This window comes from Chaetomium strumarium (assembly GCF_033439665.1).
Source record: "Chaetomium strumarium strain CBS 333.67 chromosome Unknown B0T15scaffold_1, whole genome shotgun sequence".
In the NCBI taxonomy this organism is placed as follows: Eukaryota; Fungi; Ascomycota; class Sordariomycetes; order Sordariales; family Chaetomiaceae; genus Chaetomium; species Chaetomium strumarium.
Genome location: NW_026944429.1, coordinates 5,340,341 through 5,364,134, shown reverse-complemented (window position 1 = coordinate 5,364,134; position 23,794 = coordinate 5,340,341). Strand labels below are relative to the sequence as shown.

Sequence of the window (23,794 nt, the reverse complement as noted above, 5' to 3'; positions counted from 1 at the left end):
TCTGCTTCCTTGTCATCCCCGGCCGAACACTGTTTCAATGTCGTAGAGCTCGATGTCCTGTCCCATCTCGGCAGCCAGCGGCAAACTCGCCTCATCGGTCGATTTCTCACCCGGCCCGGAATAATGAGGAGGTGTCCTCAACAGGTCAAAGACGGAATGCTCAGACAAAATATTCATGTCTTGATGATCTCTACGGTAGGAAGTATGCCTACAATGCTAGGTGCCTCTAACAAACCTACGCCATTCCGGCAATCCCAGGCCCATTCGCCGCAAAAGCCCCATCCGCGTCCACATCCAAGCCTTTAAACCCATCCTCAACAACCCAGGAGCGGCCCTTCTCCGGTGTGTACAATGCCTCGCATGCCCGGCCGACCACGAGCAAGCCGGGTGGCCGACTCCCCTCCTGCTCGATGGCCTCGGCGACAAACCTGAGCGTCGTCCTGATGACCCGCTGGTCGGGGCAGCTTGCCCGCTCGACCACAGCGCAGGGGGTGTCGAGCGGCCATAGCGTCCTCATCTTGCTTCCCTGCTGTGGTTGGACGGGAGTTTGGCCCTCCCCTTCCTGCCCCAGCTCCGGCACTCGCCTTCCTTGCTGTTCTTCCTCGGCCGCGGTATACCGCGTCAACTCCGCCACCAGCCCCTCGATGCGGTGCAGAGCCATCAGGAACACCACCGTCCTGCTCTTCACAAACTCGGGCGGCTGCGGCGGCTTGCCCTTCTTCCCCGTGCCCGTGCAGACGAGCACCTGGTCCGCCACGTCCCGCTGGGTGGGCGGGATACCCGCAAACAGCGGCGCGCTGAGACTGCTGGTGATCCCGGGCAGGACGACCACGCGATCGCCGAGCCCGTGCTGCCGGAAGAAAGCGACTTCTTCCCCGCCGCGGCCATAAATAAACGGGTCGCCCTGCTTGAGCCGGAGGACCGTCTTCCCCGCCCGCACGCCGTCGAGCGCCTGCTCGAGCAGCTCCTCCTGGGCGCGGTCGGCGTTTCCGGGGAACTTCCGCGCGATGGAGACGGGCGTGCGGCGCGGGATGAGGTCAAGCACGCCCGCGGGAACGAGCTTGTCTGCGAGCACCAGATCGGCCGCCTGGATGGCCTTGTAGGTGGCCCGGGTGAGCAGGTCCGGGTGGCCGGGTCCGCTGCCGGCGAGAATGACGCGGCCTGGCCGGGAGTTGCTGGTGCTGCTCGCCACGGAGCCGGGCCCTTGCCCGGCCGGATACGATTTCAAAACAGCCTCGACATCCTCGTCCGTAATGGCAGCCAGCCTCTTCAAAGGCCAGTACTCGCACACCTGCGCAAGCCACCTCATCCGCCTCGTCTTAGCCGCCTCGGCATCGCCTTCCACAACCAACCGATTCAGCCCCGCCGGCTGATCAACCGAGTCATCGACCCCATCATCCATCATCTGCGAGGCATCCTCCTCCGCCTGCTGCTGCTGGTGCTGCTGCTGCTGCTGCTGCTGGTGCTGCTGCTGCTGCTGTTGCAACGCCAAAACCCTCCTCCTGACACCCCCCAACCTCTCGACCGCCGCCCCCAAACCCTGCGGCAACCCGGCCGCCACCTCGCGCCTGATCCTCCCGGCAAGCTTACACCCCCTGCCGTTGGTGGTCACGCCGATCTGCAGCGGGCCATCCACGTGCACGCTCAGCAGGCTGAACGAGCACAAGTCGGGCGCGTCGACCACGTTGACGGGGATCCGGTGCCGTCGGCACAGCGCCGACACCCGCTCCACCTCCTCTCTTTTACTGCTGCACTCGGATGGTAGAGAGGAATGGTGGGACGTGATGAAGACGGCGTCGACGACGCTGTCGACTTCCTCCCGGCCGAGGGTGAAGAGGTCGGTATCCGTAAACGGCCGGGCGAGGTGGGTGAGCGAGCCGGCCGCTATGAGGGCCGCGAGGCTGTAGTGCAGGGGTTGCTGCTGCTGCTGCTGCTGCTGTTGTTGTTGTTGCGTATCTGTTGCTGGTTTTGATTCTGATGGCGATGGTGCTGGTAAGGGCGCTATGAGGATTGGCCTCGCACCCGCGGATAGAGAAGACGAGGCCCGGGCTGCGGCGAGGGGGTTCGCGCCCAAGATGAGGTGGACGTGCCCTGTACAGTGCTGCGCTGTGAGCAAAGAGGTGTTGGAGGTTGGTGGCAGCCGTGGCGGCGATGGTGCTGGCAATGAGGATGCCATTGTGATCACCGGTTGAAGATGGCCAGAACGGTACAGGAGGAAATGGTCGAGAAAGTGAAGGTAAAAACCTCAAGGAGGCCACAGACGGTTATGACTCCCTTCGAAACATCCCTCCCGGGCACCCGGTCCAGCCAACGATACCCACATCTCCGCCGACTCCGATGGGTGTGACATGATGGGTTTTGTTCAACTCTTTATCATCACTTCGGCGGCCCGTGGATATGGCATCTCCAACCAACCAGTCAGAGTGCCCAATTCTCGGCTTACTCCGAAATCTTTTCTTAGAAAAGTTAGTGTCCGCTCACGCCATTTCACGGGGTCAGCGCCGCTCCTTATCGCTTATCGCCACCCCGCTGTGCCAAAGGAGGGACGAACGGTCTCGACTCCGCGGGGAATCGCGCCCAACCCGGAGATCCTCGAACAGGACGTTGTCGGCCGCATTTGGGACAAGCCTATGCCTCGCAGTGTTTTAATCAGGATCCGCATTTCCTGTCGGATTGCGTCTAGGTTAGGCAGTACATAACACAGCAGCTTATTAAGGATTGAGTGTCGGCCCACTTCAACTGCACTTAGGGGTCGGGAGAGACTGGCTGGGCTGTGTTGTTACTTCATGGATTGCGATTTCCAGTCCAAGGTCGATAAGGTAACTGTTGAAAGGGATAACAATTGCCACCACGACTGGCCATAATCGGCGCAGTCGTTCAAATTAAAACACCTAACGAAGTGTAAGAAGAAACCGCAAGCTGCCCTAAATACCTTAAGCAGCCCAAGCAACCCCCGCATAACACCTTTCGGATCACATAACCACACCTTGGAACCCTGTATTTTCCGCCAGTCGTCCGTCGCCATTGCCCATGTATCGTTTGGAAGCGACCAAACGGAATGTGCCGGTATCAGTGCTGATCTGATGTGAGGTGTAGCGCACCAGTTCGAGGGGGAAGGGCTGCAGCACGTGGTCGTACGTGCGGGAATCGAGTCGAGAATATATACAGTCTAACTAGTCGCCTCATAGAAGCAACGAATCCGTATCGTGAAGGTAGAGCAGCGCGCTGAAACAACCGCGGTCGGACCAGGATGAAGATATGATGGCATCGGACTCGGAGGACGCCCCCGGCCGTTTCTGGTGTGATGATGGAGCTGCGACATATGGCTGTAATCTGATGTGTTCGGTTGCCTTTCAGCGACTCGCGTCTAACAGGTGCCGTTCTGATCTGTCCGGCCCAGGCATCCAGGTGGTCATGTCGTGTCCGTCTACATGACGGTGCACTTGGAGTCATCGCGCTCCTTCTTCACTGATAGCGCGACACGGGCCGCTTCAGTGAAGGCTTCGTTGACTCCCCTATTCCGCATGGCGGAGCATTCAAGGTATCGGAGAGCGTGAATCCGGCGTGCCACTTCCAGCCCTTGGTCGTAGTTGATCATCGGCTTCTTCTCCCGTGGACTGCCATCTTCGTTTGCTCCATCCTCCTCCTCGGCATTCTCCCGCAGGTCGCACTTGAGCGCCACGAGTACGAGTTTGACGCCAGGACAATTGTCGGCAATCTCGCCTACCCACTTGCTCTCGACGTTCTCAAGCGAGTCTTTGCTGTCCACCGAGTAGCAAAGCATGATCAAGTCGGTGTCGTCTGCAAATCTGTCAGATATTGCCGCGTGAGGGTAGGCGGGGGGTGGGAGCGGCCGGGCGCACCATATGAAAGACTCCGTAACCTGTCAAATTCCTCTTGCCCAGCAGTATCCCATAGCGACAACTCGATGTGCACATTGTCGACGAATATGTCTGTACAATCGGCGAGTCAGTCACCTATGTCGCGCAATTCGCCCCGAATTGTACCCCACAGGGATGCACGCACCATGCACGTAGTTTTCGAACACTGTTGGCTCATAGACGGTAGGGAAGTAGCTGTACGTGGGTGAGCAAGGCGACGAACTGGGCGGCGTGCTGGTATTGAACTCACCCTCGTGTGAATACGTTCAGCAACGATGTCTTGCCGCACGCACCATCGCCTCTGTGCCGGGACGCAGGGTGTTAGCTCAATCGAGTACCAACATGGGATGCCATGTCCCGTTGGCCGAGGGAACTCACAGCAAGACGAGCTTGCGCTGCACCGTCTTGGAACCCCCCAGTCCACAAGGCATTATTGCGACTTAGGTGTAGCAAGAGAATATGATTGTTCCAAAGGCGGCCGTGTCCACGAGGCAGGGACAAAATGGTGTGTATGGGGCCAGTGGCTTGTCGGTGCTTTACACTCCTTGCTCTCGCTCGATGTTCGTTCGCGTCCGTCAAGGTGGTCGGAATGTGGGCCCGGTTATTGCAGGAAACCAGGAACAAGAAACCAGACGGAAGGATAGCGAACGAAGATCGGGCAAAACGCCGTTGGAAAGTGTGAGCGATGGGGTCGGAACGGGCCGACCCAGGGAGTCGCAAGTTGAACAGAGCTGGCGAGGCAGCAGTGCCCGGTGTGAGATATGGATACACGAAGGAGCAGGCGCTTAGAAGTTAGGAGTCACAGAACCCCGAGTCCTCAACCGAGCCGTCGCCAGAGTTAAAGTGAACGTGTATCACCGGAAAGCGTGACACCAGGCGAAATGGCAGGCGTCGTAATAAACGAGCGACGAGGCGAAAGGGAGAGACTGAAGCTGGGGTGCAATTGAAGACGGAGATGAAGTCAGCATCACTACGGGGAGGTGTGGAGCGCAACCAGTGACAGGTAGGGACCCACATGCTCGAACCTGGACCGAGTTCAACCTGCAAGGATTTGGCGGCGTTCCGGGGCCAGATTCGTCTGCTATTGAGGAAACCTAGGGTAAGTGGCGGAGCGACAAATGCAGGCGAAGGGGGCAACGCTGTGCGACGAATGCAACGACAATTTCGGTAGAATACAGCAGTAACCGACAACGTCTCCCCTTCAAGGCTTCACATGCCCGAAAGTGCTCATGTCACCAAGCGGTGGCAGCAATATCCTTCTCGCTCTAGCGATGGATGTTTCACGTCAGGTGCTGTGCCCTATGGCAGCTTTGAGTGGGCAGATCAGACTCGGAGACGCTAACGTTAGGCCCATTGGTTCCAACGTTTCGACTGGTTTTGAACTATTGATCTTCGCTGCAAGCAAGACCATGGATCGGCTTCTCCCGAAGATCTGGATTCAGCGCGCCCGAAGAGGTTCAGGCCCGACCTGCCAGAGTAGGTAGGTATCCTCGCGAAACCGTAAATTCGCTTCCATACAGTAGTTCCAATGCCATACCGGTCCTAGAGTGGTAACACGGTAACACGTCGTCATACTTCGTACACGGCGGCGCACCCGAAGCTACCACCTCTGCGCTGGGTATCACGTCTCGTATCCATTAATCTGAGACCCTATAGATGATTCCCAACAAGCTCACCCGTAAAATGATGCACACCACGACCGCTGCGATAGGGAAACGAATACCAAGCACCGTAGTCTTACCGCCTCCCCGCGCGATCCGCAACCTTGAGCTCCGTAGCACGACTATGAAGCTGGTTCATGAACCCGGCGTCACCACCAAACCGCTTGTTGCGCTGCCGCGCCCGCTCATCTGACTCTTGTGCCGCCCGCTCCTGCTCCGCTATGAGCGCTAGCCGGCGTTGGCGGTCTTTGTCGAGATCGGTTGCTGCCTCCTGCATGGCAGCGAGCTTACGGGCGCGCTCCTCCTCCTCGGCCCCCTCCCTCTCTACCTCGGCACCAACGGGACGTCTATTGTGCCTTGGTGGGCCACGGTCAGGATGGCCGTCGTGATTTCTCCGTGACCGGGACGGGTTGCCGTTGCGGTACCTGCTCGATTCTTCACTGTATCCCCGTGATTGCCCGGTGCCTTCCCGTGAGTACACCTCTCTTCTCTGAGTATCACGGCCCGGGGAATAATCCTTGCTTCTCCGATCATCACGGTCGGGAGAGTAGTCTCTCCTGCGCGGCGCAGGGGACAACGATCGAGAACCTGCCCTGAACCGGTCATCCCTATATCGACCATCTGCGCTCCTGTCTCGTTCATCCCGTCGATCCTGCCTGTCTTGGCTGCTCCTTCGGCCGCGATCATCTCGTCTCTCTCGTCTGTCCCGGGAAACTGCGGACCCAGACCTGTCTCGCCTTCGATCGCGGCGAGCGGGGGAATCTCTCCTCCGTCTCCTCCGATCCTCCTCCTCCGAATCGTATCTTCGCGGACTCCTCGACCTGTCCCTAGAATCTGATCTCCGCCTGCGGGCATGTCTCTCGCCGTCTCTGACGTCGTCGTGACGATGCGATCGGTGATGTGAATGGCGATGTTTGTGTCGTCTCTCCTCCTTGCGCTTAGATTTGTCTTGTGAATCGTCGATGCCCATCGATGCCAGCAGTTGTCGCCTCCTGATAGGGTCATTCATCATCGCCTCGTATGCCTGCTGCTCCTGCCTCTTGATCGCAAGTAATGGGTCTTCCCGGATCTTCGCGGCAATATCCCGGGAGTTTGTAACAGCGGCCGCCGGCGCTCCGGCGAGCGCATCCACGTTTGACTTCTGCAACTTCTTGACATCGTTGTCCTGGAGAAGCTTGTCAATCCGCCGCTTTCCGAGTAGGTAGGCTTCGTTCTCGGCCGCGTCGCCCGCCTGACCGTCAGTTGGACCTGAGTACATCCATTCTACCCTCTGCGGTTTGGGCTTCCCGCCTGCAGCTTCAAGCGCTTTCTGAAGCTCTTCCTTTTTCCGCTCCTCTTCGATCTCCTGCAAACGCTGCTGCAGCTTCTTGCGTTCCGCGATCGCTTCCGCCTCGGCCTTTTGTGTCGCGGCAACATTCCCTGATCGTTGGGGATGCCAACTCTTTTTCATATTCAAATCCCCGGAACCCATCTTGGCGGTGTTGATGCTGCCAGCGCAGCACAAATGCTAGAATGGGCAGCGAGGCGTTCGAAGGGTGGACGGTAATTAAGGGCGCTAGCGCAGCAAGGTAGTCGTCTGTTTGACGGAATCGGGCGATGGAGAATGGCTAATTCTCCTTGTAGTGATCGATCTTGATGAGTGCTGGCGTGCGGTTTGGGGTGGCGACCCGAGCCTTTTTGACCCCGAATTCGAGTGGCCAAGAGAAGTTAGAAAGTGCAGAAAGCAGGTATTTGGACTAAGTGCCATGATAATTATAGAGTGCTATGGAGTGCTGACCCAAGGTCTTGTGCAAGTCAGTAACCAAAGTTGCTCACATACGCCAAGTGCGAGATACTGATCATTTTCACTTTATTTTGGTTCCTACGGCGCTTTCGTCACTCTTTCAGCTTGTGTGATGGCTCCAGACCTAACCCCTCATGCCTCTATGATCCATCAACAAACCTCCGGTTAGGTAGTCAAAGGTACGGGAGCTCCTCCTAAGCAGAATAATTGATACAGGAAAACCGGTCTCTCAGAACACCACCATAATTACATTAGCCACAGCACGATGTAGATAAACAGTTTCATGATGTTATTTTCCCTCTACAATCAGTCTTACTCAATTTCCCGTATAGTTAGTTTTAAACTGCATGTGTTTTCACCTAGTTATGATGACTTGTATGGTGGTGGATTACGTTTCCTGTATCAATTATTCTGTTCAGCGGGACATGCTACCAGCTGTAGCCAATCGATAAGGCTTTACCCCACATCCATGAACTAGCTCGCCTCCCCATTGAACTTCAGCCTTATCGCTTCTCCGTGCCGGCCTGGACTTCACCGACCACTGAACCTGAATCAGCGACCGTAACCTGGAAAATTTGCGTCTACAATTCCTCGATACTACGTAACAGACAGATACGTGGAGTATCAGTTGATTCAATTCAGCCATCATGTCAGACGACGATTTTATGCAAGCCTCTGACGAGGAGTATGACTTTGAGTACGAAGATGAGGATGATGACGACAGCGGCGATGTCGACATCGAGAACAAATACTACAACGCGAAGCAGACCAAGACATCCGATCCCGAGGAGGCTTTGGAGGAGTTCTTAGGGATACCGGCATTAGAAGAAGAGAAAGGCGAATGGGGTTTCAAGGCCCTCAAACAAGCCATCAAACTGGAGTTCAAGCTGCAGCGCTATGAGAAGGTCCGTAGAGTGGATGAAACAGCGGGCAAGCGGTGGCGACTCGGTATCTGACAAGCAGCAGGCCGTCGAGCACTATCGAGAACTCCTAACATATGTCAAGTCGGCCGTTACGAGGAATTACTCGGAGAAGTCTATCGACAACATGCTCAACTTCGTCGAGAAGGGCGCCGACAATCCCACGGCAGTACAGTGTATCGAACGGTTCTATTCTCATACCCTACAATGCTTCCAGAGCACCAACAATGAGCGTCTTTGGCTCAAGACGAACATCAAGCTAGCCAAGGTGCTCCTCGACCGCAAGGAATACCACGCAGTTGCCCGGAAGCTAAGAGAGCTCCACAGGGTGTGTCAGAAGGAGGACGGCACCGATGATCCGAGCAAGGGCACCTACTCGCTCGAGATCTACGCCCTCGAAATCCAAATGTACTCAGAAACGCGGAACAACAATCAGCTCAAGGCGCTGTATCAGAAGGCGCTTAAGGTGCGCTCGGCAGTGCCGCATCCCAAGATCCAGGGCGTGATCCGCGAGTGCGGCGGCAAGATGCACATGAGCGAGGAGAACTGGACAGATGCGCAGATCGACTTCTTCGAAGCCTTTCGCAACTACGACGAGGCCGGCGACCTGCGCCGCATCCAGGTGCTCAAGTACCTGTTGCTGGTCACCATGCTCATGAAGTCAGACATCAACCCCTTCGACAGCCAAGAGACCAAGCCCTACAAGAACGATCCGCGCATCGCAGCCATGACCGACCTCGTCGATGCCTACCAACGCGACGACATCTACAAATACGAGGAAGTACTCCAGAAGAACAAGGAGCTACTCGCCGACCCCTTCATCGCCGAGAACATCGACGAGGTGACGCGCAACATGCGAACCAAGGGTGTTGTCAAGCTGATTGCCCCTTACACGCGCATGCGACTTTCCTGGATTGCCGAACGTCTGCGTATCAGCGAACCTGAGGTCCAGGACATTGTCAGCTACCTGATTGTAGATGGTCGCGTGAAGGGCCGGATTGACGAGCACGCGGGCACTGTGGAGATCGAGTCGAACGGGGACGCCGAGCGCGCGAGGGCTATTCAGTGCTTAGCATCTGCCGTGGGGGATCTGTACACCGCAATATTTAAGGACGGGGAAGGCTTCCGTCTAGCCGGAGAGCTGGCTCAGGGCGGTGGCTTCTCGGAGCCACTAGCCGATTACCCTGCCGGGCATACCTTTTCAGACCGAGGCCGACCAGGTGGAAGAGGACGGGGGCCGCGCCGGGGAGGCTTGAGAGGTGTGACCATGACGACACACTAGGGAGTGAGCATGATGCTTGGTGCCTGCCGAACTACTAGCAGTGTACAGCTGCTGACGAGTGTAACGAGCAAATACATGTACAAAGTATGGCTTGGTGCAATGAATGAGGATTACGCGTCGAAGCTTTGGGAGGTGATGCAGGGCATCTGGGAAGTACCCTTACAACGACAGACTCGTATGGCAGGGCCAACAGAAAGATAGTAATGGTATGAGTGCTATCTGTTTTTCTACCTTGAGCGAAGAGATGACATGTCCTAACGCCCGCGTCACGGTCTTCTCCGCTGGGCCGTGCCCGGTTGCCACTGTCATCTTCCACACGCGAGCAGGTACCTTTTCCTCCTTGTGAGCAGCGCGAATCCGTGTGATGCCCAAATGTATGCGCCTCAAGACTAAGTGCCGTCTCAGTGGTCCGGTGTCGTTCGAGCCCTCCAGCTAGCTACCTTGAGCAAACGGAGACTTACGACTGAAGCTCTCAGCCAGGGCTCCATCCATGGCATTTGCCTTCTTACCAGAGAATCCCGTACAAGTGATCGACCAAAGATCAGCATCGAGCAATCTACGCAGCGGTCCGCAAACAGTATGCGTTGCCGTTGCATCTAGGTGCACTCTGTCTCCTGCAGTTCCGAAAAGTCAACCTGAGGAGCGGTGAACCTGCCTTCATGTGAGCCAAAACCACAGCATGAGCATGCCGATACCGCACATCTTGGCCGAGGCAACATGGCAGATACGGCCCCCACATAGACGCACTTCTTGATTAGCATACGAGGGCATTTAAAGCTGCACTACCTAACCGTTGCATTCGGTGTGTGTGAGGGGGCGTTGTGGGAAGCAGAGGCAATTTCTCAAGCGAGACGCCGAGCACTGGGCCGGTGACACCGCTGCTGCTAGGAAACGGGAGCCCGCAGCTGCCGTGACGAAACAGGTCAACGCTGCAGCTGAATCCCGGACCGTATCGGCAATACACATGGCTGCCGAGATGGATGAGAGGTTATCCTTGATGGTCACGCCAGCGTAACCGGGACAATTTGGCTTGCGAAGCGGGAGGGCGCAGATCAGAGTTGTCTGACCGGTGGACGGGTAGAGGAGGCCGGTCAGGAAGCGCATAAAAGCCCGTCGGGTTGTGGAGATAGTCCGCATCGCGATATCAGTTCAAGGTTTGTTTCTGAAGTCTTTCAGCCTTGAGGCACGCACAAGGCCAATCAAGCCAATCCCCGCTTTCTTGCTAGCTGGTACCGTGGTGGCCGCACCAAGAGCGGCCTTCCGTCCTGCTAAAAGCAGCCAGTCCGAGCCGTCTTGCACGGCATGCTCTGGCCTGCACTCGACAGTTTGTTTCGTTGCCCAACCGAGCGGTGAATGATCGTATCCGCAGATGAAAGCTCAACCCTCGGCTTCCGTTCCAGTGGGTTCTGCGATGTCCATTTTGTTGATAGTTTGACCGTATTCCACTCCATGACGATTTGAGATCTCATCAAGTATCGGCGAGAGATGCCTAGCCCTGTACCGCAGTCTAAGGACGGGCAAAGGCATTTTGGTAACATAAGGCGCCACTATATCTTGAGCTGTAGCTGTATTCGGCTGTGGGCTGTTGGCTGTAGGACCTTAGACGCGCGGGAAGAGACATGGGCTTGGCAAGTGTAAGATCGAAGAAAGTCGACGGACGACGGCGGGTCGTATTCCGGGGCCGGGTCGGCAGGCAAACGTGCTCTCCTAATCCAACCTAGTCGCCGGTGTCATAATCGCCGCGGTCCGGAATCACCAAGAGCGCCGTCCTGCCAAAGGATGTCCTAAGCGAACTAACTAGCTGGAACTTGGCGATCGACCGAGCTCAACAGACCGCACAGAGGCCGTTGCGATCAGGTACGCGCGGGCGGGCACACGAGAAGACACACTGACACAGTGCGATGGTCCAGCGCCGGCAAGCATGGCACAATGACGGGCAGACGGGCGGAGAGCGGGTAAACGAGCTTGAACGGGGTTGATGGTGCATTACCCCACTAGCGATCGGAGGGTCGTACAAGATGGATTGTGGGGTTGGAAGGCGGGAACTGGCGTCGGTCTCGACCTGTCCCAACCGCAGCCTTTCCCGTCTCTGATTGATGAGACATGGGAGAACGGCGACGTACAGGCAAGGAAGAAATGCGCCTCGTACCTAGCTACATAAACGAGTGGAAGGTCTGAGGAGGTGGGACATGGATAGAAGGACAAAGCTCAGGTACTGCACTACGGATACACTAGTGTGTGGAGTAAGTACGCAGGTGGACCTTCCCCACACTCGGGCGAGCATTCTGGACAGGATGTAACGCCCCACTACATCTACGTAACAATCCAATCAAAGCAAGTACCACAGTACACTGCCAACCGGGCGGCCACCTGCTAGTATACACGAACCTCAAGAGAAACCACCACTTGATGGAAGCGGGAAAGACGATGGGCGGGACGACACGGATCTCGACAGTTCAGGTTGTATCAGCGACGTTCCACCAGAGCGCTTGGCAGACAATTTGTGACTCTGTCGTAGCTTCGATCCCTGAGGGCTCTGAGCAGAAACGGCCATGGAAAACCATCCATGGACGTCGAGCTACTAACCTCCAACGTTATGCACTCAGTAACCTTCAATATTATGGTACTCAAAATGGCCCGCCAATTATGCGTCACACACAACTGACTCTGTTGCAAAGCAAAGCGGTGCTGTGAACCACCTAGCAAAGCACACGGATACACCGAGCAAACGGGTGTTCAGTGTTCGCATCGTTTAGCCAACTGGGGACTTGGGTTCCATCATGTGCCTGACACCACCCCACGAGAACGCTTATTACAGTGCTCACAAACCGACGGAACCGTCATCCCGCTTGTTCTTGAACCATCATCGAGCATAAATGTCCATAAATGTCGGCCTTATATTGGCAGCTCTCTGTGTCACACTCCACCATGTAGCCTGGCAAGCTTGGTACGAAGTCAGGGTGTCAACGCACAAGACACTGTGGTCTGATTGGCCAAGTTAACCTGCAAGCCTCCAGCATCGCAGAACGAGGAGTACTGCGTAAGAACCAGGGGCAGTGCCTTTTCTTGCTAAGGAGACAGATGCATTGCGAACTGCAAGCGAAGCATTCGTAATACGGATACCGAGGCTGATGGTCAGGTCTCTCCTATAGTGTAAGCAGGGTGCTTTTTAGTGTGCGAGCTAACTTGAATGCGAGAATCCATCACATCAGCAATTCCAGTTAGCCAACCATACCTAATTTCCATCCTTCGGATCCCGGGGAAAGTGAGACGGAGTATGTCCAGGTGTGGTCAGCCACTCCTTCGAAAAGCCGGGCCCCACACCAGTACCGCGAGCCTGGGACGAACGCCCCCAGCAAGGCTCCGCATCCGCCAAGGCCATTTCCGCAAACACATGCTTCGACCGATGAATCGACACAAGTGCGCAACAAATTCTGTCGAAGTGTTGCTTTTGGGTTCGCGGAGGATCTTGGACATCAGAACCCCAGTCTTGATGTTGCGACGCTTCTCCCTGCCATCAACAAAGCAGTCCTCCACTTGCCATTGCAGGTGTATGTCTCGGTCCGGCAGGGTAATGGGTGAGCATCGGTATTGCTAAGCGTCCGCGTCACGTCACGTCGAGCAGCGTGCCTCGCTTTGAACGTTAGCGCAGCCGTAGTCTGCGGCTTATCTGTGCACATGATGCCGAGTTGGTGTGGGGAACGGTATCTTAGCCTCTGAATCCTGGCATATAATCCGGGAAGCTCTCCTGAGCTTGGGGTTGGTTGAGCGCGACCGTGACGGCGGTTGCTTTTGGGCGGGTTGCAACGGCGATGTTGGTTGCTCAGTCAGTTGCCTGCCGGGTTCTTGTTGTTGGTCATGAGCACGGAGGGATTCAAGGGATGCTTAGGATCTTGGATTAGATGTAAAGCTCATCTCAGGTCTACCATTACTGTTCGCGGTATGGAAAGACACAAAGCCCTCCTGCGGTCCGGCATATGTTACGATTAAACATGCCCGTAAGGTACGTATGAGGTCCCAAACCTAGATGCAATCCGCAGGCCGCTGGCCCTGAACGCACACCGAGTTCCGCCACAACTTTTCGGACCGTGGATGGTCAGGGTCCGGAGAGCACCAGCCGAAGAGACGGGCCGGCTCTGAGTGTTTACAATGATTGGCCTGGCGGCTGTTAGAGTCGTGTTGCATTATCAAGGTGCAGCAACTGTCACCGCCTCCGGAAATGTCCGCACTCAGTACGGGTAGTAGAAACTCTCCATCGATACTGGTAGCGACTTTTCCTATGTCTTAAGACCTATTGTTACACTCGGTTGCATGCTGTGGTGGTGCAGGGGCCCGTTGGAGCTGCAGTCTCGGACCAACAGCGAAAAAGCGTGGCGCGGTCTCGCTCATCGGTTCACGCCTCCGTTTCCTTCACCGCGTGAACCCCTCCCTCACAGCACCCCAGAAAATGGAGGTCTGCTATCTGCATGTGGATTCGGCATTCCACGCCAGTACTGGTTGACTACAATACATGTATATCCTGTGGTACCTGTCTACGTACTGTGGGAGTCTGCACGATCATAAGCCCGGGAGCCGCAACTGCTCAAGCTGCACTGTAGATGTTCTGAAGGCAAGCCCAGAAGTTTCTATTTCCCATGATCTTGAGCGAAATGCAATTAGATGTAAACAGTACAGTAGTTACCTACCTATAAGCAGCCGGGTCGCAGGCAGAAGATGCCCCCTGTTCCAAACCGACCAGGATCGAGCGGGATGTGGAGACTGTTGACGGAGGTTCCTGGAAACGGTTCAGTGGGTCTCCGTACCTTACGGAGGTTGTACTGTATGCAGTGTACTGTACAACGTCGTATGTACACTGTAATCCAAACGTCGGTGACCCATGCCCGGCTTACATGCAAGAACCAGGTACGGTGTGGTCAAAAGTTGAGGCGTTGAGGATGACAAAACAACATCACAGAATCACGACAGGGTGTCTCCATGTCCACCACGCACACGACATGGCTGCTTGTTGCGAGGAGCTCAGACCGCCAAGTCCCCGTCTCATTGCGCTGCCGGTTCTCATCGTCAATGGCAGGGTTGGCAGTCTCTGATTGGGTCAAAGAGGCCGGAGCCTGGGGCTTGCTGCGTTGTGGTCAGCGGGCCAATGCGTTTGGGACCGGCAGGGGTAGAGAGGGAAGGCCAGGGATCCGTCACTCTCCGAACTTGTTGTTTTCCAGCCAGGGCAAATCGAATCGCCGTCGTGGCATCACCTGCAGTTATGATGCCGCAGAGAGACATCGGGGCATGGCGATGGCCGGGAGCCACTGCAACGAAAGCTGCCATCCATCCAAGATATATTGCGAGCGATTGGGGCTAGCTAGACCTGGGTACCTAGGCAAAAACAATCCATGGATGCATCCAGGCTAGGTCGTTCTTCTAGGTGGTCCCCACTTGACGACGAGCTGGAGCCGGCTATCGCTTCTTTTGCTAACAAACTGGGCTGTTCCCTCCAATCTTCCAGGTCGGACTAGTTAATTTTCCCCTGCGGATAATCCTTTATTATGTTATTACCCTGCCTGCCGTGTCCATTTTTTTGTCTCCTCCCTTCCCGTCTACCTGGCCGTCGTCTCTTGCTGCTTGTGCGCCCTTAGTTAGGTGGTTGATGCTGGGTGTCGCCGCGGTACAATACATCTAGATCGTCGAGTCGGTCGTTGTCCCGCATCTTTATTGAATCTTTACCGCTATAGATTCCTCTCTTTTCTAAATCACTTTCCCTGTGTCGTCGGCGGTGCCCCCTGTGATTGCTCGGCCGGTTAGGGACATACAAACTACGGTAGAGTACATACAGCCGACGGAGCTGGCGCCACGAAATCTCCACTTTGGCTCCCGGAGCCAACACGCAGCAGACGATAAGAACAGACAGCCCCGTCCCTGACTGTAGGCTGTTCGTCGTTGCTGCTGCCGGTGGTGCTCAGCTGCTTCTGACGTTCCAGGTTGCTGGCGTTCCCATGCTGAGGCGTCTGCTACTGCAAGCCGCTGTTTCGGTGCGCACACGCAGCACACATGCTCCAGGCAGCCGCAGTACTCGCAAAACGCCATTGACAGCAGACTCGACCCAAGTTGCCCTTCGCAACCGACCTCCGGCATGTTCCAGCCAGAGCCCACGGGATACTTCCAGGTGTCGACCGGGTATGCAATCCCGCACACTCTTCCGGAATACACATTTGAGGAGACGCCACTCCGCCTGAGTGACGGCCGAGGCTCCGTTGCAGCAGCGGGGCCAGGCGGGAGCGCTGGGCCGCTGCTCTACGGAACTCCCATTTTCAGCACCAACGTCCCCAACGCGCGCGTCGGCCCCGCATCGTCCACGGCTGGCTCCTTCCCCGTCGACTTCCACTCCACATTGCCCACTACTGCCACCTCAAGCGTGTCTGCGACCGTGTCTGCACCATCTCACCACAGACCGTCGTTACCGCTTTTGCCCAAGATGGCCTCCAATGCCGAAGATCTCGTCGCCCAGGAGGCGGCTGCTCGGGAATATCAGCCACAGTTCCAGGTAACGTCCACATTCAATTGGCTTTCGGCGCCTTGCCCTCTCGAGATCCCGCGCTCACAAAGGCCCCACGCTCTCACAGGGACCTCTCATCGGCAACAAGACGCCCAGCACAGCCATCACGGAGGAATATGCAAAAGCCGATCCCATTTATGTGCAGAAGACAATGGTGGGTGATCATCGATCAGCCAGTGCCTCATGCGAAGTGAGAAATTAGGCCAGCCTCACTGACCTTGGGCCAGGTGCTGCCACAAACATATTCCCATTACCGTCCGGTCCTAGGAGACGGAAATTGCGGCTGGCGGGGTAAGTACAACATGCTGTCCTGTGAGGGGGGTGTTGGGAATTCCCAAACTGACAGCGAGGCGGTAGCAATTGGATTCGGCTACTTTGAGACGCTGGTCAAGAGCGGCAGCCAGGCCCGCATCGAGTCTGAGAGGCAGCGTCTAGAGTCCCTGAACGCCTTCATTGAGAGCATCGGCGGCTTCTCACCCTATGTGTTTCAGGATTTCGCCGACGAGACGTTTGCGCTCTTGACGAAAATGGCCGGGCTTGTCGACCGCCCTGAGCAGGCCATGACGGAGCTGCTGGATGCCTTCAATATGCCAGACATCTCCAACTCGATCATGTACCACTTCAGGTTGCTGGCAAGCTCGTACTTGAAGGCCAACCGCGACACATACGGCGCCTTTGTCACCACCGACTCGGGTGTCGAGGGGTACTGCCAGGAAGTCCTTGAGCGCCACAATATCGAGATTGACCACCTAGGGCTGACGCTACTGGTCAATGTGCTCCTGAAGGATGCCGGCTTCGTCTTGGAGGTGGCCTATCTCGACCGGAGTCCAGGGTCAGAGGTCAATACCTACCGGTTTCCGGAAGAAGCAAATAATCGGCATCCGTCAGAACTCGGGCCCATCATCCACCTTCTCTACCGTCCGGATCACTACGACATCCTGTACGCGCCGGAGCTGCTGGATGTGCAGGTTCACCGTGTGGCCAGTTTCTCACAGAGCTACGAGATCGAGAGCACCCCCATGGCGCTGCACAGTTATGGCGGGGTCGCCATAGAGACGCTCTCCCTCATACCAGGGTTCGGTGTATCAAGTCCGGGTTTGGGTTCCATGCTCGACACGGCGCCTACTCCGCTCTCTACCTACAGCCCGAGTCCGGTGTCGCCATGGGAATCCGCGGCGTTTGTCGACCCGATTCAGCAGGTACCACAGGCACCACTACCTATCTCTACGCCTTCACCAGTGGCCCAGGCGCATCCCCTGCGTTTCAGCGAGTATTGCCAGCTACCGGAATACGTCGAGAACAACACGTGGCGGGAGCAGACGCTGCAGACTACGACATTCAAGAATAGCCACTTCAATGTGGCTCACTACAACAACCCAAACTTCCAACCGGAGGAGTACAAGCCTGGAGCCGACGATCATGACACACCGCCGCGGAGTTACCGGAAGAGAGGTAGTGTATAGACAAGTTTTGCAAGAGGGCTGACGGTGCGGGCTAAGGTGCTCAGAGGCGGATGGCAAAGGGCGGCCTCTAGGGCGGCATTGGACGGCATTGGACGGCGTAATGGAAGCCGGCGCTCTGGTGATCAGGAAGTGGAAAGATGGTCAAACAGAGTGCTGCTGCATTTCTCGGAAGCGCCACTCGACAATTTACAGGCACATAATGAGGATAACCGAGAGCATACGGATACTGGGTCTTCGACGCATTGGGGCCATCGCTGTGCTCACTCCAGTTTCACGATTTCCAACCACCTCATGCATTCCAGCCGCACAAGCGGCAGGCAACGGCGGTGTCATTTACTGATTCACCTCTCTTGTTACGTCATGTTCGAAGCCTACTGCCAATGGTATTCCAGGAATGGAACCATGGCTTTGTTCGCGAATTTTCTGACGTTTTACTCTCCAGGCTTCTCTTGTGGCATTTGCGATCGGCTGCGTTGGTGTGGGTGGGGAAAAGGGAACGGGCAGAGACAATTAGGCCCAGGTCGTATGTCGCATCAGACGACAGAGCGCGGGAGACAAAAGAAGGGTTCGAAAAGCCGGCGGGTCAGCAAAAAAACTGATGAGGGGAGGGAGTCCTTTCTGAAGGTGATGCTGTAGGGTAGGGCTTTTTCGAGCAGCAACCGGGCGAGGCTGCCATAGCTTCATGCCTGTTGTGGTCGGAACAGTTGACCGGTTGCTCGAGAAGAGCGGTCAACGACAGATGTACCGTAGTGTTAATCGATTCCGGGAGGCTCATAAAAGAGGCTCCATGGAGGATAAGGATCCGTGGATGATTTGGCCTCTTCCGCCACACAAAATCCGTTGCATTGACAGTTCTCTGGTGTTCCCATGTGCAAGAGCTCCTCCGGATCAAAGATTGTCGCCTGAGAGCACTCACTCAACCTTCTTAAACTCCAAGCTCTTCCGGTGCGACCCCTGTTCATACTCCATTCCGATTCGCAGCCCGCGCAAGCCACCTTAAGCTTCGACCTGCATTGCTGGATCGGATGGGAGCTGTCAAGTTTGCATCGTTCCATCGTGCGGCAGCAGTTTGAAACATGCATCCCGTGGTCTGCGGCATGAACTTTGTGTAGCCAAGCGAATCGCAGTGCTTCCGGGATGACTTGGCAGATGACAGATGACAGCCGAGCGAGACTTTTGGGTCACCCGGGTGCCGTACCCCGTGTGCACGCGACGCGGGCCGCGGGTGGCCAGGCCAACCCTGAGCTAAACTTGGAAGGCCCTCGCTCTTATGTGTATCCAGCCGGCCCTCTAACAACAGCTATGCACACATATTGTACGTACAGTTTAGATTATCCACCACGAAGTTACCTACCACCAATCAACTCCTTAATCCGTGCTAGATATGCCGTTTCTTCCTCTCCCGCCCTCTCATCCCAATCCTCACAAGCAGCACTATCACTCTCCCTCGCCGCCAATCCTTCCATTAACGCTAACGTCTCCTCTGCGCTCACCACCTCAACACCGCCCGCAATCTCGACTCGCCTGGCCAACTCCTCTGCCCACGCGGCCGCCACTCCCCGCTCTCTCCCTCCCCTCTCACCCGCTTCCAACCCTGCCCTCTGCAGTAGGGCATCAACCTCAGCCACACCACCGCCCAGCTGGCCCGCGACGGAGGTCACGCCCCTGCCCTCGAGACCACACGCCACAATCCTCGCCCACGGATTCCCCCGCTCATCCGTCGTCCCCTCTCCCTCCCCCCGGCCGCTGCCGGGCATGACAACATTGATCGCCGTGCCGAGCGCAGTAACATGCCTCCGCAGATGCACGCCGAGCGCAGCAATCTTTGCTACATCACCACCACCACCATCACCACCACCACCACCACCAACATCATCACCAACCCGGCCTCTCGTCGTCGTCGTCGGAGGAGAAGAAGAAGAAGAAGAAGAAGAAGGAGAGACCCAAACGCCCGGATCCTCCGTCGTGAACCCAGCCAGCCGAAAGACCCGCCCCAGCGTCGAGATGGTCGTGTCCTCCAGCGCCCGCGCCCAGCACCGCACCGTCAGCTGCCTGTGCTGCCGCGACTTGAGGTCTAGCACCGGCCACAGCACCACCTGACCCGGCCCGTGGTAGGTTGTCAGGCCGCCTCGCGGGGAGTGCGTCAGTCGGACGGGCAGGAGGGAGGCCGGCTCACTACTACTACTACTACCTTGTGAAGAACCTTGTGATGATGATGATGATGGTGGTGGTGGTGGTGGTGTTGGTGCTGGGAGCTGCAGCGGTGCGGTGAGCCGGGCGGTTTCGGACGGCGTGAGCGGGGATGTTTGGCGGCGGCCGAGCGTGTAGATTGGGGAAGGGGTGAAGGAGATTAGGGTTGGTGGTGGTGGTTGTGACGATGGTAGTAGTAGGCCTGTTGACGACGAGGTGCTGGTGTGGGACTGCGCATCCTTGAAGTCGAGGTGCTGCCGGCGCAGGTGCTCTTGTACGCGGCTGGCGAGGCTGTAGGGGATGTAGTGCGGGTGGATGCTGGGGAGGTGCAGGTGCCGTAGGCGGAGGCGCATGGTGGACTGCGAGGAAGTGACTCCGATTCCGCACTCACTCGGTAGTAGTAGGGCTGTCAAAGTGGTCAGGGCCTGGTTTGGTGGTTTGTTGGGGTCTGGTTGGGGACGCGCACTGCATGCCCTCGCGGCGCAAGAACAAACCTTGTCAAGTTGTCTCACCGTCTTCTAGGTTGTTTGTGTAAACCGGTAACGTTACTGATACGGCAGTATGGATACTGCCTGTTTTTTTGCGCGCGGTGGAGCTGCTACTCCCGTTCGGCGCCGCGCTAACTAACGTTACCCCGTCGCGTTGAATGGGAAGGATCACTGGCCCGGCCTCCAAAAACGGCGCCAGGACACAGGAACCAGGGGGGCGGGATGTTTCGAGTCTGCGATTGCGTCCCACCAAGGCTCCGCAGCGGCATTGGCCGCGCCGCCCCAGGTCTTGGCCCTGTCAAGCTCGGCAGTCGGTCATTGCAGCTTCCATGCGGGTTCCGTGCTCATGTGGGGTGCAGTGGTTCCTGAAATTCACGGTTGCCAGAAGAACAGCAGAGGTAATTCTGAAACAACATTGTCAATGGAATCTGAAAGGTTGATACATAACAACCTAGTCGCAATCGTCGCGTTGGTCAATCATTGTTCCGTCTTACGCCCCAGCGCCAGCGACTAGCAGTCCTTTGTAGGGATCAACATGCCGACTGCCGATGCAAGACTGTGTGGAGGAACGCCGGTTCGTTGAGGTACATACGCAAGTCAGGCTGAGCCAGACCTGAAGCGGCAAGGTGACGATGCCTTGTGCCGGCCAAGTCAATTCATTACATTGCATGAGTTGGAACACCTTCCATTTTCGGATGGGAGTGCGAGAAAGCCAGCCTGGGCAGCTTGCGAGATTCCAGAGCGCTGGAACTGAATGACTTGCTTGTCCTACACCAACTGTATTGTATTGTACAGTACATATCGATGCATGTAAGGTACCGTATGTACTACCGTACAGTATAGTGGTCCAGGATAACAGGTTCTCTTTTACATAGTACAGCCCGTATTGTACAGGTACTCTTCAGATGTAAGTACACTCCGTGCTCCGTTCACTCAGCTCCGCATGAACTCGGCATCCTCCTTGTCGTCCGGGTCCTCAACCTCATCAATGCCCATCTTCTCCATCAGATCATCCAGCTTGACCCGCTTCCCTCCCTTGGTCCTCCTCTCAACCGGCGCCCGCCCGCCAGGATGCCTCTCCCTCGCCGAGATGACCCCATATTTCGGATCCACGTTTATATCCACCACCTTGGGCCTCTTGCGGTCCGCAGCGGCGGCCGCCCGCGACCGGACACCGCCATCGCCAGGATCAACGCCGCCCCTGCCAAGTCGTACCTTGCGGACAGTGCGCGTCTTGGCGCCAAGGGCCCATAGATCGCCCCAAGCTGCCTTGCGGGCATCGTGATATGCCTGCTTGGAGAACGACTTGGGCACGACCCAGCGCTCGATGGTGCCGGCGGGGGTGCATAGGTCGAGTGTAACGTGCCCGCGGCGCTTGAGCGGCGTGAGGATGTTACGCGGTAGCGAGAGCGGGTGCGGCGCGGGGCCATCGGTGTCTTCGTACCCGGCAAAGGCTTGGTCGGCGGCTTTCTGGCCTTGCGGGAAGTCCACCGCGTCCGGCGGGACGCCCCTGCGCACTGCAACGTAGCTGAACTTGATGTCTTCGGTGTTGCGATGCGATGCGCCGAGCACCTTCTGCAGGAAGGGTGGCCGGACGAAGCGCTGGTTGAAATGGCAGAAATCCTTGCGGCCCTGGCTGAGACCGGGCGTGAGGTACATGGGGCACTTGGCGTGGTTGGTGCACGGCGCAATGATCATGCCCGGTTCCCTCACGCGCTCCGCTTCCGGCTGGATCGCGTCTTCACTGCGAGGCTGCGCTGAAGGCGGGAGGATGAACTCGTCGAGCATCCGATCGCGTACATTGGCCACGGCCTCGAAGCCACGCGGGTGTCCCTTCTCGAGCACGATGAGGACGCCGCCTTCCGGCGAAAGCATGGTCCAGAGATTGTCGATAAGCTCCTTCCGCTTGTACTCTTTCTCAAGCGGCATCAGCATGTGAGAAACGATGATTACGTCGAAGACCTTGCGTGGCGCGGGGCCACCCCCAGAGTCGAGTTTCCGTTCTGCGCCCTCGATCGAGTGTATGTAGTCGGGAAGACGCGGGAGGAAGGTCGTGTTGTGCAGGAACTGAGAAATGCGCTGCCGCAGATTCTCGGAGCCCACGACAACCGTCCTTTTGCTGGGGGGTTCCCGACCCTTGACCTCCCCTTTCTCGCGAAGCACGTCCCACCCTGCCTGCAACACATCTTGCCACGCCGCGAGCCCGGCACCGCCCGCGCCGATGTCGAGCACACGGGGACCTGTTCCATCGGGTCTTGTCAGGAGGCCCTTCAGCCAGTCCTCACCAAGCCGCTTCCGCACCTCGACCAGGATGCTTGTCACTGACACATATAGGCCCGGAAGGACGGTGGCGAGGTAGGCATCGGCTTCGATGGGAGACATCCTATGCTGCCCTGCCTGCATTAAGATACCCTTCTGCGGTAGGTTGGACTTGGACTTTGGCGTAGCGGGACCATAGGGTAGGCCTGGCCCACCCAACACCTCTTCTGCGGTCTCTCTGATATGTGTTGTGTTGGTTCTGCTCAGTAGAGTGGTGATGGGCTCGATGAAAGTCGGCTTGGGAATCTGAATAGTGCTAGGATCGGTGCTGAACTGGCCCATTCTAGTGTACTCGTGCAGCCGCTCACCCGAATGCTCGTACTCCTGGAGGAAGGTGGCGTCCGGTTCGCGTTCGTCCTCATCGATCTCGTCTTCCTCGCGAGGCTCCTCCTCTTCAATAATGTTCTCCTCTTCGTGGATCTCCTCCGCCGGCTGCAGAGAGGCAGCCTCGAAGTCGCGTTGCAGCTTCACCAGCGCGTTGTACTCGCGCTGGTTGTTGGCGGTCACCTGGAGGTAGTCGATCTGAGCCTCGGTGAGTGGCGGGAATGCGTCCGCTGGCTCAAGTGCATCGATTGCTTCGGCATCGTCTGGATATTCTCCTTCTTCCACCTCTTCCGAGTTGATTGCCGTAGAGCGATCAATGGAGTACTCGACCTCCTCGAGAATGCCATGCTCCGTCTCCCTCAGGAGAGCATGCTGGCCGTCGAAAACGTTGTCCTTTTCGATACGGAAGGGAATCCCAACGTCCTCGGGTCGAGTTTCGTGCAGTGGCGGCCCGTAGAGCCTCTCGTAGACCTTGTACTCCTCCGGCGACAGGTAGTTGGCGGGTAATGTATTGCCGAACGTCTGTCTGGCCTGGCGCACGAACGCCTCGATTTCCTCTGGCGTCGTCGGCGTGACTGCATCTGATGACTCTGCGGCATTCCTTTCCTGGGATGGTTCTTGTCTCACGGTTCTAGTGGTCGAGAACTGCCGAATGGAGCTTGTCCGCCAGGGACGGGCTGCAGACACGGCGGGGACTGCTGAGGGTGCCGCCAAGGTGCGCCTGCGCAGGAATGGCTGGGTTGGCCTGCTGCGCGGCAGCATAAGAGCATCATAGAAGCTCAAAAGCTGGGCCCGGCACCCAGGGCACCGGTTCTGCATCTTGCCGGCCGAAATCATGGTGTTCAGATTCCTGCCGTTGTGAGTGTGCTGCAGAAACTGCAGTGTCGAAGATAGCGACAAAAGAGTTTGGCCGCCCGGAGCTCGAGGGCGTAGTCCCAG

At 57.0% G+C, this 23,794-nt stretch overlaps 8 protein-coding genes across 8 annotated transcripts; 3 read left to right on the top strand and 5 right to left on the bottom strand.

Moving 5' to 3' along the window:
- Positions 1-17: 17 nt before the first annotated feature.
- On the bottom strand, positions 18-2,670 carry B0T15DRAFT_58645 (tetrapyrrole methylase). The gene is made up of 2 exons (XM_062871097.1): positions 2,552-2,670; positions 18-2,456 (listed from the first exon to the last, which is right to left on the bottom strand). Exon 2 carries the CDS (start codon positions 2,174-2,176, stop codon positions 236-238), a length of 1,941 nt encoding a protein of 646 aa, XP_062726775.1. The 5' UTR covers positions 2,177-2,456; positions 2,552-2,670; the 3' UTR covers positions 18-235.
- A 556-nt stretch (positions 2,671-3,226) lies between these two features.
- Positions 3,227-4,537, bottom strand: B0T15DRAFT_58620 (small GTPase superfamily). Its single transcript, XM_062871096.1, has 5 exons — positions 4,260-4,537; positions 4,132-4,182; positions 4,027-4,076; positions 3,864-3,953; positions 3,227-3,801 (listed from the first exon to the last, which is right to left on the bottom strand). Exons 1-5 carry the CDS (start codon positions 4,310-4,312, stop codon positions 3,428-3,430), a joined length of 618 nt encoding a protein of 205 aa, XP_062726774.1. The 5' UTR covers positions 4,313-4,537; the 3' UTR covers positions 3,227-3,427.
- A 636-nt stretch (positions 4,538-5,173) lies between these two features.
- B0T15DRAFT_520074 (pre-mRNA-splicing factor CWC25) lies at positions 5,174-7,378 on the bottom strand. Its single transcript, XM_062868472.1, has one exon. The coding sequence runs from the start codon at positions 7,011-7,013 to the stop codon at positions 5,619-5,621; it is 1,395 nt and encodes a 464-aa protein (XP_062726773.1). The 5' UTR covers positions 7,014-7,378; the 3' UTR covers positions 5,174-5,618.
- A 456-nt stretch (positions 7,379-7,834) lies between these two features.
- Positions 7,835-9,757, top strand: B0T15DRAFT_408436 (PCI domain-containing protein). The gene is made up of 2 exons (XM_062865338.1): positions 7,835-8,230; positions 8,292-9,757. Exons 1-2 carry the CDS (start codon positions 7,973-7,975, stop codon positions 9,525-9,527), a joined length of 1,494 nt encoding a protein of 497 aa, XP_062726772.1. The 5' UTR covers positions 7,835-7,972; the 3' UTR covers positions 9,528-9,757.
- Positions 9,758-15,289: 5,532 nt separating this feature from the next.
- On the top strand, positions 15,290-17,680 carry B0T15DRAFT_58554 (peptidase C65 Otubain-domain-containing protein). Its single transcript, XM_062871094.1, has 4 exons — positions 15,290-16,059; positions 16,139-16,225; positions 16,299-16,362; positions 16,429-17,680. The coding sequence occupies exons 1-4, from the start codon at positions 15,649-15,651 to the stop codon at positions 17,532-17,534; spliced, it is 1,668 nt and encodes a 555-aa protein (XP_062726771.1). The 5' UTR covers positions 15,290-15,648; the 3' UTR covers positions 17,535-17,680.
- Positions 17,681-18,228, top strand: B0T15DRAFT_58567 (uncharacterized protein). The gene has a single exon (XM_062871095.1). It carries the CDS (start codon positions 17,826-17,828, stop codon positions 18,168-18,170), a length of 345 nt encoding a protein of 114 aa, XP_062726770.1. The 5' UTR covers positions 17,681-17,825; the 3' UTR covers positions 18,171-18,228.
- Positions 18,229-18,647: 419 nt separating this feature from the next.
- On the bottom strand, positions 18,648-20,322 carry B0T15DRAFT_499033 (uncharacterized protein). Its single transcript, XM_062867329.1, has one exon. The coding sequence runs from the start codon at positions 20,075-20,077 to the stop codon at positions 18,881-18,883; it is 1,197 nt and encodes a 398-aa protein (XP_062726769.1). The 5' UTR covers positions 20,078-20,322; the 3' UTR covers positions 18,648-18,880.
- Positions 20,323-20,924: 602 nt separating this feature from the next.
- On the bottom strand, positions 20,925-23,745 carry B0T15DRAFT_520065 (mitochondrial small ribosomal subunit Rsm22-domain-containing protein). The gene has a single exon (XM_062868471.1). The coding sequence runs from the start codon at positions 23,690-23,692 to the stop codon at positions 21,146-21,148; it is 2,547 nt and encodes an 848-aa protein (XP_062726768.1). The 5' UTR covers positions 23,693-23,745; the 3' UTR covers positions 20,925-21,145.
- Positions 23,746-23,794: the final 49 nt, after the last annotated feature.

Excerpts from the sequence above, each read along its gene's own strand:
- B0T15DRAFT_58620 (XM_062871096.1), bottom strand. The coding sequence starts at position 4,312 with ATGCCTTGTGGACTGGGGGGTTCCAAGACGGTGCAGCGCAAGCTCGTC. Across the intron at positions 4,077-4,131 it reads CTGAACGTATTCACACGAGG|CTACTTCCCTACCGTCTATG; the intron begins GTGAGTTCAATA and ends ACCCACGTACAG. Across the intron at positions 3,954-4,026 it reads GTTCGAAAACTACGTGCATG|ACATATTCGTCGACAATGTG; the intron begins GTGCGTGCATCC and ends CCGATTGTACAG.
- B0T15DRAFT_499033 (XM_062867329.1), bottom strand. The coding sequence starts at position 20,077 with ATGCGCCTCCGCCTACGGCACCTGCACCTCCCCAGCATCCACCCGCAC.
- B0T15DRAFT_408436 (XM_062865338.1), top strand. The coding sequence starts at position 7,973 with ATGTCAGACGACGATTTTATGCAAGCCTCTGACGAGGAGTATGACTTT. Across the intron at positions 8,231-8,291 it reads AGCTGCAGCGCTATGAGAAG|GCCGTCGAGCACTATCGAGA; the intron begins GTCCGTAGAGTG and ends GACAAGCAGCAG.
- B0T15DRAFT_58567 (XM_062871095.1), top strand. The coding sequence starts at position 17,826 with ATGCATTCCAGCCGCACAAGCGGCAGGCAACGGCGGTGTCATTTACTG.
- B0T15DRAFT_58554 (XM_062871094.1), top strand. The coding sequence starts at position 15,649 with ATGTTCCAGCCAGAGCCCACGGGATACTTCCAGGTGTCGACCGGGTAT. Across the intron at positions 16,060-16,138 it reads AATATCAGCCACAGTTCCAG|GGACCTCTCATCGGCAACAA; the intron begins GTAACGTCCACA and ends ACGCTCTCACAG. Across the intron at positions 16,363-16,428 it reads CGGAAATTGCGGCTGGCGGG|CAATTGGATTCGGCTACTTT; the intron begins GTAAGTACAACA and ends GCGAGGCGGTAG.
- B0T15DRAFT_520065 (XM_062868471.1), bottom strand. The coding sequence starts at position 23,692 with ATGATTTCGGCCGGCAAGATGCAGAACCGGTGCCCTGGGTGCCGGGCC.
- B0T15DRAFT_58645 (XM_062871097.1), bottom strand. The coding sequence starts at position 2,176 with ATGGCATCCTCATTGCCAGCACCATCGCCGCCACGGCTGCCACCAACC.
- B0T15DRAFT_520074 (XM_062868472.1), bottom strand. The coding sequence starts at position 7,013 with ATGGGTTCCGGGGATTTGAATATGAAAAAGAGTTGGCATCCCCAACGA.